Here is a 13,080-nt window from a genome sequence, read left to right on the forward strand (position 1 = left end):
GAAGTTGACTAAGAACATGAGATTGCAGTCATGCTCTTCTCCATCTAATATGGATGAGATAAAAGAATTTGGAGACTGGATACTGAATGTTGGTAATGGGGATGTTGGGGAAGACAATGATGGTGAAGCTTCGATAGAGATTCCAGATGACATGTTGATTGGTGATTCAGAAGATCCATTCAGAGACTTACTCGAATTCGTTTACCCGGATTTGTTGAGTAACATGTACGATCGAGATTATTTTCAAGGGAGGGCAATTCTTGCACGAACTAATGAATGCGTCGAGTCTGTGAACGATCACTTAATGTCTATCCTTCCAGGAGAGGATAAGGTGTACCTGAGCTCAGATAGTATGTGTAGGGACGAGCACACAACAGAGGATAATGCAGAAATTTATTCGACTGAATTCCTCAACACAATAAGATGCTCCGGAGTTCCTTCTCATGCGTTGAGGATCAAGGTTGGTACACCCGTTATGCTAATAAGAAACATCGATCAAGCTAGAGGATTGTGCAACGGTACCAGACTTCAAATTATTAGAACTGGCATTCACGTTCTGAGTTGCAAAATTCTTTCCGGAAAAAATATCGGTGACATGGTGTTCATTCCTCGGATGACTTTAATACCATCTAACTCCGGACTGCCAATTAAATTTCAGAGAAGACAATTTCCGTTGATTGTTTCTTTTGCAATGACGATAAATAAAAGCCAAGGCCAAACTCTTTCGCATGTTGGTTTGTATCTTTCTAGGCCTGTCTTCAGCATGGTCAACTATATGTTGCAGTGTCCAGAGTTAAGAGCAGAGGTGGCATTAAGATATTCATCAAGTCGGATTCGGGTGAACTCACCAATGTTACTAGAAATGTCGTGTACAAGGAAGTATTTCATCGAATTTGAAGGTAGAAAATATTTTCGTATTTATCATTTATTCGTGTAACATGTTTTTTATTTTATTTTTAAAGAATTTATTCTTTTGCAGGTGTTTCTTATCTATATATTTTCCCTGGTGCGATGTTATTTTCAGTCATTTTCCTAGGGTGTTCGGTGCAATTCTTATTATCTTTAAGATTTATTTTTGACGATATATTACTATTTAATAGTATTCTTATATCATAACTATGAAGAACATGACACTTATAACATATTTTTATTATTGTTGGTCGATTACGTTATGTACTTAAATTCGGTGACCGTGATAATTGATATATGCGTAAATTTATTTTTGAGACATGTATTTACAGTTAGAAATATGTCGCCCCGTGCATCGCACGGGTGAATACTAGTGTATAATAATAAAGGCTACCAACAATCTTAAAATATTGTACATTAATTACATTGTTTCACGAAAAATCTTTTACCGCCTCGTCTTCACTTACATATGTTAAATCTATGAAGGTTTCTTGCAAGGCTACTTCTTGACCAACTAACTTCCTAAACATTATAATCCTTGATTTCATACCGGAAGTCTTCCAACCATCCGTTTTTTCATCATGGTACCGTCACTAATAATCCGCCATAGGAGATATAGGACAATTCATTTTAACTCCCACCCAACATTATAGGTATCATTTCCTCGTTTTGTCCCTTTAATCTAAATGTGCAATTACATTTTTTAGAACCCGTCATCCTCTTTCCCTCTCCTTGGTCATCCTCACCGGCTTTCTTCTTCCCACGATACTTACCCGCACGCTCACATGCGAGTACAACATACGGTTTTCTACGCCCTTTCAATCCCGTATTTGAAACGAAAATGTTTATCACTATTCCATGGCGTCTACCAACTCCTTTAACCCAATCGAGTAGAGCTTCCAGTGTCTCAAATATTTGCTCGTCAAATAATTCATTTAAATAATCATCCATCAATCCCCTAGGTTGCTGTACGAAAGTATGGGAAAATGGTCTTAAAAAGCCACAGATAATAAAATCGGTACTTAAAAATCGATTTTTGTAGTACAAGTCGACATGACAATACCGATAATACAAAAACAAATCGGTGTTGTCATGCCGATTTGTACTACAAAAATCGGGTTTAAAGTACCGATTTTTATTAAAATAATCGGAATGTAGTTGCCGATTTTAGTAACAAAAATCGGTATCTGCAGACCGATTTTTGGTATAGTCGATTTTTTTTCCCAACAAAAAAAAAACGACCCAAAATAAAAAATAAACGGTTAAAACATACTTCATTGTGTTCTCCACCATCGTAAACCGCCATATTATTGGTTTTTAGTTCCATCGTGAATGTTTGGTATGTATTTGATAATTTTGTGTGTAGAGTTTCTTGGTGGGTTTGTGAAGAAGAAGGAGAAGAATAAGGAGATTTTTAAGTCGTGAAATAAGGAAGAGGGGTTTCTGAATTTATGTATTTATTTGTTTGGTCATGCATAAAGGAAATATTTTTTTTTAATTTTTTATTGTTTGTGTTTTTTATTTGGTTTTAAATTTCATTAAGGATAAATTAGTATTTTTATGTTGCAGGTCTTGAACTAATAAAAAAATAAGTTTGCATATAACCGCCGCCAATCCACAATTACAAAATTCCACAACTTCCTTTGTGCAAGACAACACAAACAAAACCCAGTTCTCACAAATTCTTCAAAAAAAAAAATTCTTCATCTTCTCCAAAAATCCTCAACACCCAAAGGCAAAAACCATCAAATCTTACTAAAACATGCAAATGATAACATTATGGAGTCACGAAACATCAACAAGGAGAATTCTATAGAAAAAGTAGAAAACAAACTACGAATGAATTTATTTTTATAGTTAGGTGATCAATTTTTAAGTTTTCAAAAAGAAAATTCGCGCAGACAAAATTTGACATTTAGATGTTGATTTTTTTATCAAAAAATCGACATCAACTCTAGATGTCGATTCTTGTGACAAAAATCGACATTTACATGTTGATTTTGATTACAAAAATCAACATCTAAATGTCGATTTTTCACCAAAAAACTCAACATTCAGATTTTTTGCCAAAAAATCGACATCTAAATGTGGATTTTTCACCGAAAAATTCAACATGTACAAATCAAAATTTCTTCTTCTTCTTCTTCTTCTTCTTCTTCTTCTTCTTCTTCTTCTTCTTCTTCTTCTTCTTCTTCTTCTTCTTCTTCTTCTTCTTCTTCTTCTTCTTCTTCTTCTTCATCTTCTTCTTCTCTTCCTTTTCAAGCACCCGTAGTTGGGCGTCGGCAATTCTTTTCGCCTTGTGTTCTTCTTTTCTTCCGCTAGAGCATTCCCTCTCGTTTTCCAATTTCATTTTTTTCTTCTTTTTTTGGTCTTGCAATAGGTAATTAAGTCTAATTTGAATGAATAATATCAAAATCAATATTAAGGTTATATTTGTAATCTTCAGTCTTGTTCTTAATAAATTTATTTATATTTTGGTCTTACATCAAATGAGATATCGCTCTTAGAAATTTTGAGATTGCAAATAAGTACAACCTTTTTCTTCTATTAACAGAACAATTAAGAGAACAAATTTATAAGCAGATAACCGGGTCACAAAAACAAACAACCGAAATGCAATTAGGGGAAAAGATTACCTCCCAATTTGAAATACAAGCCAACTTAGCAAGGTGATGAGCCGCAAAATTATATCATATATAAATAAGAATATATTTGTAAAACGTGCATTGCATGTATACATTTTTTATTGATAAAAAATATATTAAAAACTAAAAGGGATTATTTCACAAACACCTCTCATATGCATTGTCCAATTAAGAGAGGTCTTCTTTTTTTTTTTTTTTTCTTTTTTTATGATAAATCCAAAATATTATAATTTAATTAATTATAAACAATTTAATTCACTATTATACCCTTTACCTAACCCTATAGCTCACGTTGTTATTATTTTCTCTTTTTCTCCAGAGTTCTTTTATCTCTCTTCTTTTAACAATAGCCGCCTCTCTTCTCCCGATCTCTTCTCCAAATCTTGGCCCTCTTCACCGAGGGTGAGGAATCCCGTAACCAATCAAAAAATCTCGACCCTCTTTGCCGAGGGTGAGAGATCCCATAACCAATCAAAAAAAATTTCCTCAGATTTCTTTTCTCTCTCTTCTTTTAACAGTAGCCGCCTCTCTTCTCCCGATATCTTCTCCAGATCTCGGCCCTCTTCTCCTGATTTCTTTTTCCTCAGATCTTTTTTAAGAATTTAGGTTTAATATATATTTTAATCAAAAAATTGGATATCATAACTAATTAAGAAAGAAGCTCACCGGCGTCCAAGCCACCACTGCGCAACCGAGCCATCAGCCGCCGTTTAAAATCCGGCGACGAATAATTGTCGCCACCGGCAACTTCTGCCAACGCCTCCTCCACCTCAGCATGAATGTTGCTTCTGACGGCGTCGTCTTGGTCGCAATTGAGAACTTCTTTAGAGAATCTTCGAGTTCGAAATCCGGAGAGTTGTTTTGATCTGATTCGTCGTCGTCGTCAATTTCTAGTTACGATGTGTTAATTATGAACATGTCCTGATTATGTTCAGTGGTATTATCTTAAGTGGTTTTCATTATTGTTACTATGCTAAGTAGGTTATGTGGGTGTTGGCTATTTGAAACTGAAAAAAAAAAGTTATAGGTGGTTCTGAATTACATATCTCTAAAGTCTGCACATATTATAACCAAGTTATTTTGTTTGTGTTGTTATTTGAAACCACTTAATGGTCTGTGTTGTATCTCTTTATTTGGGTTTTCAAGTATGGTGTTGTGATTTATGCCTAATTTAATTATGTGGTTTCGAATTATGTGGTTTTGAAAATGTCCTGTGGTTATGAATTATGTGCAGTTGATACAAATGTTGTGTGGTTTCTTTTTTTGTTGTGTGATTTGAACCTATTTTCTTGGATTCAGAATGAGAGCCTTTCCAATGGCGTAATTAACTTATAAGATTTTTTATTTTCGATTTTTCATTTCCTGTATATGTGTGTGAAGTTGAACTTGGTCTGATGTGTTTTATTACCACAGCTCGTGGACGGCTACTGCAAAATTCTTTCGATACATCAGCAACAATGCGCCATCAAGAATGATGATTGTACGAGCAATAATCGTAAAATATACGGAGTGTCCTTTATAGTAGTTTTATATCTTCTTTTTCGCAGAAATTTTGATGTGTTCTTGTTAGAATTCATAGTGATTTTCGATGTTTATATAGTTGTGTACTTTTTTTTTTTTTTGATAATGCAGGAACCCGCAGCCAACCAATTTATATAGTTGTGTACATAAAGTGGTTTTCATGTTTATATAGTTGTTTTATACATAGTGGTTTTCATGTTTATATAGTTGTTTATACGGAGTGGTTTTTATAATGTCAGACTTTGTCTTTGATAAATTTATGGTGATTTTCAACAATTTTATAGTGGTTTTCATTAAATTTTGTACATATTTATATATAATTTTATATACATAGTGGTTTTTTATGTTGACATAGTTGTTATGCATAGTGGTTTTCAAGTTTACATAGTCGTTATACAGAGTTGTTTTCATGTTACATAGTTGTTATACATAGTAGTTTTCGTGTTTATATAGTTGTTTATACATAGTGGTTTTCATGTTTATATAGAGTGGTTTTTATTTAAAAAACTGGATAGAAAAAAAAAATCATTTAAAAAATTGAAATTAAGAAAAAAGAAAAACCACAAAAAACGAAAATAAAAATAAAATCATTTTTTTAAATTAAAATAAAAAAACATGAAAAATATAAATAAGAAAAAAGTAAAATTAAAATAAAAAACTGAAAAAAAAATAATAATAAAATAATTACAAAATTTTCTTTTAAATCGAAATAAAGAAAACTATTAAACAAAATAAAAAAGAAAAGGAAAAAAAAGACCGAATTGGCGTGATGAGGGGAATAATTTAGGAGAAGATTTGGGTGTAGATTATGAATATTTTTTTTTTAATATATGATTTTTCGGATTTAGTAGATTTATCGCAAATATCATTTATAAATAAACGATTTATCAAATGAAGAATGTGTGTACGATTGAATTGAATATTACAGACTGAAACTTTACTAAAAATATAAAGATTAAAGCAAATTGTAATTGGCCAACTGAAATCAAGGGCATCAGTCATAACAGTCTGCTAAAGTTTCAAAAACCAAATTAAAGACCGCTGATTTATTGAAATTGATGCGAGAAAAAGCCGCACGAGTGTGCCGAGAAAGAACACCTAAGAAACAGAGTGGAAAAATAGTGCTTTTGGATAGAGGGGTTTCTGTAAGAATTGATCCCCATATGGATTTGAATTTCCCGGCCGAGGAAAATGAAAGTTTGTGTGTAAAGGAGGAGGAAATCATTGCATTGAAAGAGCACACCGAGTGTTCGACGAAAGTCCCTGAAGAGAAAGAGAGCGGCGAAAGTGAAGATAGAGAGATGGAGCTTGATAAGAAAGAAGAGGCGACGGAGAATGATGTGAAGAATGGGGATTTTATGAAGAGAGCGTCGAAGAGGAAGTCACTTCAGTTGGCAAAGGAGAAAATTGGGAAATTGAATGAAGAAGTTTACGAATGGGAGAGGCCGAAAAGGGGTCCGTGGAGAAAGAGGAAGGGGGTAGAAAATGAGGATACTTGTGATGAGAGTGTGGAGGAATTGAAAACTGGGTTAGCGGAGATTCCGAAAAGAAGGGGGAGAAAACCGAGGAAAGATGCAGTGGGGGAGCAAGTTGAAAGGGACAAGAATGAAGGGGCGATTGAGAAAACTGGAGGAGGAAGATATTCGTGTAGAACTAGTATGGAAGCTGGTGATGAGAGTGTGGAGGAAGTGAAAACTGGGTTAGTGGAGATCCCGAAAAGAAGGGGGAGAAAACCGAAGAAAGATGCGGTGGAGGAGCAAGTTGAAAGGGACAATAATGAAGGGGGGATTGGGCAAAGTGGAGGAAGAGGAAGATTTTCCCGCAAAGCTAATGTGGATAAATCGGATAGTGCAGTGAGTTTCGAGTTTCTTTGTTTTACTGTCGTGTAAGTTTTTTTTTTTTTGAGTTATGTGGCTAATTAGTGGATTTAGCAGGGGAAGGAGGAGCGTAACACGTGTCACCAGTGCAAGAGGAACGATAAAGGAAGAGTTGTACGCTGTACCAAGTGTGATAGTAAGAGATTTTGTGTCCCTTGCATGACTAGATGGTATGTGATTTTTATTTATTTTACGGAATCAATTTTTATTGAGTTTGATCGGAAATTGTACCTTATTATGTTATGAATTCTATTATTCGATCAATGCTTCATTTTTGATCGGTGGTTAAGTGGCTAAAGTAACTGAATATGAGCTCTGAAACAAGTCAGTCTCATGCAGTTTGTATTTATTAAAATGTTTTACATTGTTGTACAAGATTACTCACAGGCATGTTGTGGTCTGGATTGAATGAATAATATTCTAATAAAGAGTTGGCCATGCAACCAATTTCACAATGTAGAACTATTTCGAGTTTATCTGTCTATTTTCTGTTTTTTCTGCGTTTGTGCTATATAATATTTTTGTCTACTGTAAGCGAGTTTTGGTTAAAGATTTCTCAATCTGCTATAGAGATGCAACATCAACACTATCTCATAATGTTTTCTTTATATATACATATAAACGTATGTTCAACTCCATCAGTGTCTGAAAAGAGACTTGTTCCCAGGTATCCTCAAATGCCGGAAGATGCTTTTGTTGAAGCTTGCCCCGTTTGTCGTAACAATTGCAATTGCAAGAGTTGCTTGCAACTGGATGGCCCAATCAGGGTTCGTTTTAATTTAATCTGCACTTGCTTTTATTTTCCTTTTGGTAGCAAATTGTCTTTCTTGCCCTTCCCTTTAGCTCAAGTGTTTGATTCTTCAGATTGTATATGTTTTTGTATTATGCATGCAGCATTTGAAGTTAGAATTGGAGTATGCTGACAAAGTAAAGATGGAGCACTCTAAATATATGCTGCGAATGCTTCTGCCCTTCTTAAAACAATTCCATGAAGAACAATTGGCCGAGAAGGAAATTGAGGCTAATATACAAGGTATTTCTCTTGCAGGGACTGAGATACCTTGGACGGTTATGTATGTGATGCTAACATGTCACGTAATTAATTGACAAGTCACAGGCTTTTATTTTGAACTCCTACACCCAAGATTTGTGAGCAAAATATTCCGAAAGTCATAAAAAAAAAATGAATTATTTATGTAGTGTTAACTGTGTATATTCATTTGAGATTCCTTAAGTATACATTCGAATACTTACTTGTTAAATAATGAAATTATGAAGTAAAGACAAGTTATTAGCTACCTAGTTTTCATAATATTTGACTTTAGTTCGCTCCGAACAGGATTACCAATTTCAGAAATAAAGCCACAGAAATCAAATTGCGACTCGGTCGAACGAATATACTGGTAGATAGATCTCACCATGACTCTGTTTTTTTTCTTCTTTTTTCCCCAATAAAGAGTTCTCTCAAGTTGCAAAAAAAGAGTCATTACTCTATGCATTTGTGCAGTGACAACTGTAAAACGTCCATTGTCGATTTTCACCGAAGCTGCCCAAGGTGTTCCTATGATCTCTGCATCACTTGTTGTCACGAGCTTTGCGAGGGACGCTTACGTGGCGGTGACAAAGAAGTGATCGTTGAATACATACGCCGCGACCTAAGTTACTTGCACAACGACAGTTATAAAATCGCCGAAGAAAGTAAAAATGCTACCCCAATAAAAAACGAACCTTCTTCTGAAGAAGTTGAAGTTGTAAAATCTGAATGGAGGGCTACAGAAAGAGGTATAATTCCATGCCCACCACAGCTTTTAGGGGGTTGTGGTGAAGGTATTCTTGAATTAAAGTGCATTTTTTCGGAGAATTGGGTCTCGAATTTGTTATCAAGAGCACGGAATTTTGAGAGCTTGTCTGAAAATTATGAGGAGGGCTCGTGCTTGAAGTGCGATAAATTTAGGAAAGCGGCTTCGAGGAAAGATTCGAGGGACAATTTTTTGTACTGTCCGAAAGCTAAAGAGATTCAAAATGAAGAGATGAAGCATTTTCAGTGGCACTGGTCGAAAGGCGAGCCTGTGATTGTGAGTGATGTGCTTGAAACTACGTTGGGTTTGAGCTGGGAGCCCATGGTTATGTGGCGTGCATTTCGGCAGAAAAGAAAGAAAGGAAGCGAAGTTTTAGTTGATGTGACTGCGATAAATTGCTTGGACTGGTGTGAGGTCAGCAACTTGATTCTATTTTTTGTCAATTTTTTTTCCTTTTTTAATTTTGTCGAACGGGAAAAAATGTGAAGTCTTTTATGTTGCATATGATGCTTGAACAGTTTAACTACTGCAATTTGACATGCATAATTGAAGGTTCTTTTTGAAATAATATGCACCGTTGGGATAGCTAAATAATATGTCAACTTGCACGTCATTGTTTCTAGACTAATTGCTACTGTGAAAGTTAGATATATCTCGCTGAACTGTTATTTGCGGATCCAGTTATATTTGCACGTCATTTTCTTCCTTTGCCATTCTCTTCTCTCTGTCTTTTCTTTGACGTCGAAGGTGCGTTTAGGATAGTGATAAACCTAATTTTAAACTTTCCTGGATTCCAACTGTGGCACACTATATGGCAAGCGTGCTTATTTGTTGGGTGATACGGCTTGTTAGAAAATCATTACTTCTTATCGGGTTTGAATTAGGTAGTTATATTTCTGATGTGTTGAGTCCTGAGTTTGTTATCGAAACTGTGTAATTTTGAGGGATCTGCCATTTTGGATTTTCTTTGGACAAGAATACACTCGGATGAATCTTATATCTTTTGCTAATTTGATGCATTGGTACTGCTAGGCCTGTTTGAAGAAAAAAAATGACAAAGAAACATGGGCTTCTTAATTTAATCTTTCTATTTTTCTTTTATTTCCACATTGGAATCTTCCGTTTCTTGATTTTCAAGAAGGCGACGTTTCCCCCTCTAGAGTATTGGAGTGGGTACAGCACTTATAGATAACAAGAGATGTATGCAGTAAATAGCAATACTAGTCTAGTAAATTTATTTTAGCTCGACTATTTATGCTGTCATGAAAACCATTTGCCTATGCGGTTGATTCCAGGGTTATCCATTTTATCGCGTTTAACCATTCCTCATATGCGCACGTTGAAATATTTTCCTTTAGTGCTTGTGGTTACATAACAGTTTATTGGATGTTTTTTTCTTTTATTCCTCAAATGCGATGTTTCGGATGTCAATGATGCAAAACTCATCGGTCCTTTTAAAAAAAATAAAAATAAACAGGTTGATATAAATGCCTGCAAGTTTTTCAAAGGTTATTCAGAGGGTCGATTCGACAGTTATTCTTGGCCTCAGATTCTCAAGTTGAAAGACTGGCCTCCTTCTAACTTGTTCAAAGAGAGGTTACCTCGACACGATGCTGAGTTTATCAGATGCTTGCCATTCAAAGACTACACTGACCCTAACTGTGGTTACTTAAATCTCGCCACTAAACTGACCGACAAGTCTCTGAAGCCAGATATGGGTCCAAAGACGTATATTGCTTATGGAGTTTCACAAGAATTAGGAAGGGGCGATTCCGTAACAAAATTACACTGTGACATGTCTGATGCAGTATGCCTCTTCTCTACACTTACGATATTTTGCTACTCGATTTTTTTTTTTTTTTTTTTCGTTTTTGTTAATAGTTTTGTTGTTGTTTAGGTGAATGTGTTGGTACATGCACATGCAGTGACACTCGAGCCCGAGCAGCTTGTGGCCATTGAAAAACGGCAAAAGAAGCATGCTGAACAGGATGAGAGGGAATTGCGTGGCAATAATAAACAGATATTAAATGGAAATGACGGAAAGCAACAAATCAGTGAAAATGAAATATCCGAGTTTAATCTATTAAACAGTAGTGCTTTAGTATCTAGCCCTGAAGGTGGTGCTCTATGGGATATTTTTAGGAGGGAAGATGTACCGAAATTGGAGGAATACGTGAGGAAGCACTTTCATGAATTCAGACATATCTACGGTAATCCGTTGTCTCAGGTAAGGGTTAATTTGGTCAGAGTACTAGGTTCCGAGATTAATGTAAAAGAATGTATTATGTCTGCTTGATAACCTAACGAGTCAAAAACAGCTTAGAGTAAGATCCTAGCATCTGAATCATTTCGTGTTGTGCATCTTTTTATTAATTTTTTAATTTATTTATTATACATATATTTTTAAAATCTAGTGTATATGGCCTTTAATCACCTGCATTTAACAATTCTTTTTTGTTTAGGTTATTCACCCAATTCATGATCAAACGGTTTACTTGACTATGGAGCATAAAAGGATACTTAAGGAGGAGTATGGTTAGTCTTTCGTGTCTCGATGTATCTACTTTGCATGATTGGTCGATAATAAACTGCAGTTTAACTAATCCGGCTTATGTTTTTTTTTGTGGCCGAATATATAGGAATCGAACCATGGACATTTGTCCAGAAATTAGGTGATGCTGTTATTATACCTGCTGGCTGTCCACATCAAGTTAGAAATTTAAAGGTACACTTCGTTTGTTTTACAACTGTTCTTTTTTAATCATACGAAGAACTCATGTACTTTTACTTGCTGACTTGTGGATTTTTTTTTAATTAGTACTCATTTTCTTTTAATTGTTTCTTTCAGTCTTGCATAAAGGTGGCCGTTGACTTTGTATCACCAGAAAACGTCAAAGAGTGTCTTCGGTTGACTAAGGAATTCCGTGTTCTTCCACAAAATCATAGGGCTAAGGAAGACAAGTTAGAGGTATACTTTCATCTTCTTTTCTTTTTTTTTTTTCTTTCCGTGTGTAATAATATCTTAAGCCATTCGGTATATTCCATCTACTGGTTCGTACTTAACTTTCAAATGAGTTTTCATTCTCAGTCTTTTCACTAGGTTGTATTTTTGAGACTTGGACAAAAAAGAAATGACTTGTATTACATCTTTGCCATGTAAGATCCACGCAATTATGTATATAACACGTGGATTTTCATCTCGAAGTATAAAATAAAAACGTACCGATTTTGACAAACCTTTAAATGCCTGATACATGCTTGTGCTGCATCCATATATATGACGATGTAAAAATAGTTTTCTTAGTTGTCTGAATTTTTTGAAATCTTGAACGTTGTCTAAAGGTAAAGAAAATGGCGCTCCACGCAATCGAACAAGCTGTGAATTGTCTGGAGAAAATTTCTGACCCGAACTAGAACTGGTATGCCCTTTTTTTTTTTGACTCGATCCTCTGGACTTTATTGCAACTTTTATCTGCCAAATATACTATTTTTGAGAGCTAGGATTATTACTTCGGTTAATTGGCAATGATTATTGATTGGTCCTAAAAAGAAAAAGTCGATAATACCCCTCCGATTGATGTTCAGATCAAGAATGGCAACAATTTTGATTCACTTACCAGTAACACTACCTTAGTACCGCACTGCTGTTTTTATCTTAGTAATATGCCATTGATACGCCTTCTATTTTTTTATCGTTTTCTCCTCATCCTTGGAAACTCTTCCCACTTTGACAGGTGTCAAGGAGATAACACAAAATATTGGCGTTCGCCTTTGTTTTTTCGAACACAATCGACTGTTAGTCTCGGGTTTCCTTAATTTGAGTCCAGAAGTTCAAACTTTAGCTGTAACCTAGTGAGCTTTCATTATTGTATTGACTAGTAATTGTTTCTCTCTCTAGGCAATAAGGTAATTTTTCAATCCCTGTGATTGATTTCTCAATGATCATATACGTCAGATTATTTGTATGCTGCACCCGATGAAGGTTACATCGGGTAATATTTTATCATCGTTGATCTACACACACCAATTTGGGTGTGTGTGTGTGTTTGTGTGTATGTGAATGACAAAGATCTACTCGATATACTTCACCTAGTGTAGTATATATAAAACCGTATACATCATCATATGCACTAAAAAAATGTACCGATTGATCGGCAAAGTCTTAAAAACACCAAGAAATTATCACATGGTAACAAATGGTGACGTTCTAATAATTCAAAATAAAAATCCTTATTAGTATCTCATCAATAAAAAAAAATAATAAAAAAAAGGAAGAAGAAAAAACGTTTCAGGGGTAAAACTCGAACGAGCATCAAAATATGATATATT

General features: G+C 34.9%; 1 protein-coding gene across 2 annotated transcripts; it reads left to right on the forward strand.

Moving 5' to 3' along the window:
- The first annotated feature begins 5,977 nt into the window (after positions 1 to 5,977).
- On the forward strand, positions 5,978 to 12,830 carry LOC105954992 (lysine-specific demethylase JMJ26). Of its 2 annotated transcripts, none has more exons than XM_012978695.2 (13): positions 5,978 to 6,928; positions 7,010 to 7,122; positions 7,620 to 7,719; positions 7,847 to 7,985; positions 8,292 to 8,355; positions 8,460 to 9,165; positions 10,229 to 10,558; positions 10,649 to 10,978; positions 11,214 to 11,286; positions 11,391 to 11,476; positions 11,600 to 11,719; positions 12,094 to 12,170; positions 12,486 to 12,830. In XM_012978695.2, exons 1-12 carry the CDS (start codon positions 6,134 to 6,136, stop codon positions 12,163 to 12,165), a joined length of 2,928 nt encoding a protein of 975 aa, XP_012834149.2. In that variant the 5' UTR covers positions 5,978 to 6,133; the 3' UTR covers positions 12,166 to 12,170; positions 12,486 to 12,830. The 2 variants fall into 2 exon arrangements, with proteins under 2 accessions (XP_012834149.2, XP_012834148.2); XM_012978694.2 differs by having other exon boundaries at positions 6,000 to 6,928; positions 7,007 to 7,122.
- Positions 12,831 to 13,080: the final 250 nt, after the last annotated feature.

Source organism: Erythranthe guttata, chromosome 8 (assembly GCF_056151865.1).
Source record: "Erythranthe guttata isolate IM_541 chromosome 8, IM_541, whole genome shotgun sequence".
In the NCBI taxonomy this organism is placed as follows: Eukaryota; Viridiplantae; Streptophyta; class Magnoliopsida; order Lamiales; family Phrymaceae; genus Erythranthe; species Erythranthe guttata.

What these genes read in the sequence shown, in the direction of transcription:
- LOC105954992 (XM_012978694.2), top strand. Translation starts at nt 6,134, where the DNA reads ATGCGAGAAAAAGCCGCACGAGTGTGCCGAGAAAGAACACCTAAGAAA. An exon ending in TGGATAAATCGGATAGTGCA is followed by an intron (nt 6,929 to 7,006) that starts GTGAGTTTCGAG and finishes TAGTGGATTTAG; the next exon opens with CAGGGGAAGGAGGAGCGTAA. An exon ending in GTCCCTTGCATGACTAGATG is followed by an intron (nt 7,123 to 7,619) that starts GTATGTGATTTT and finishes ACTTGTTCCCAG; the next exon opens with GTATCCTCAAATGCCGGAAG.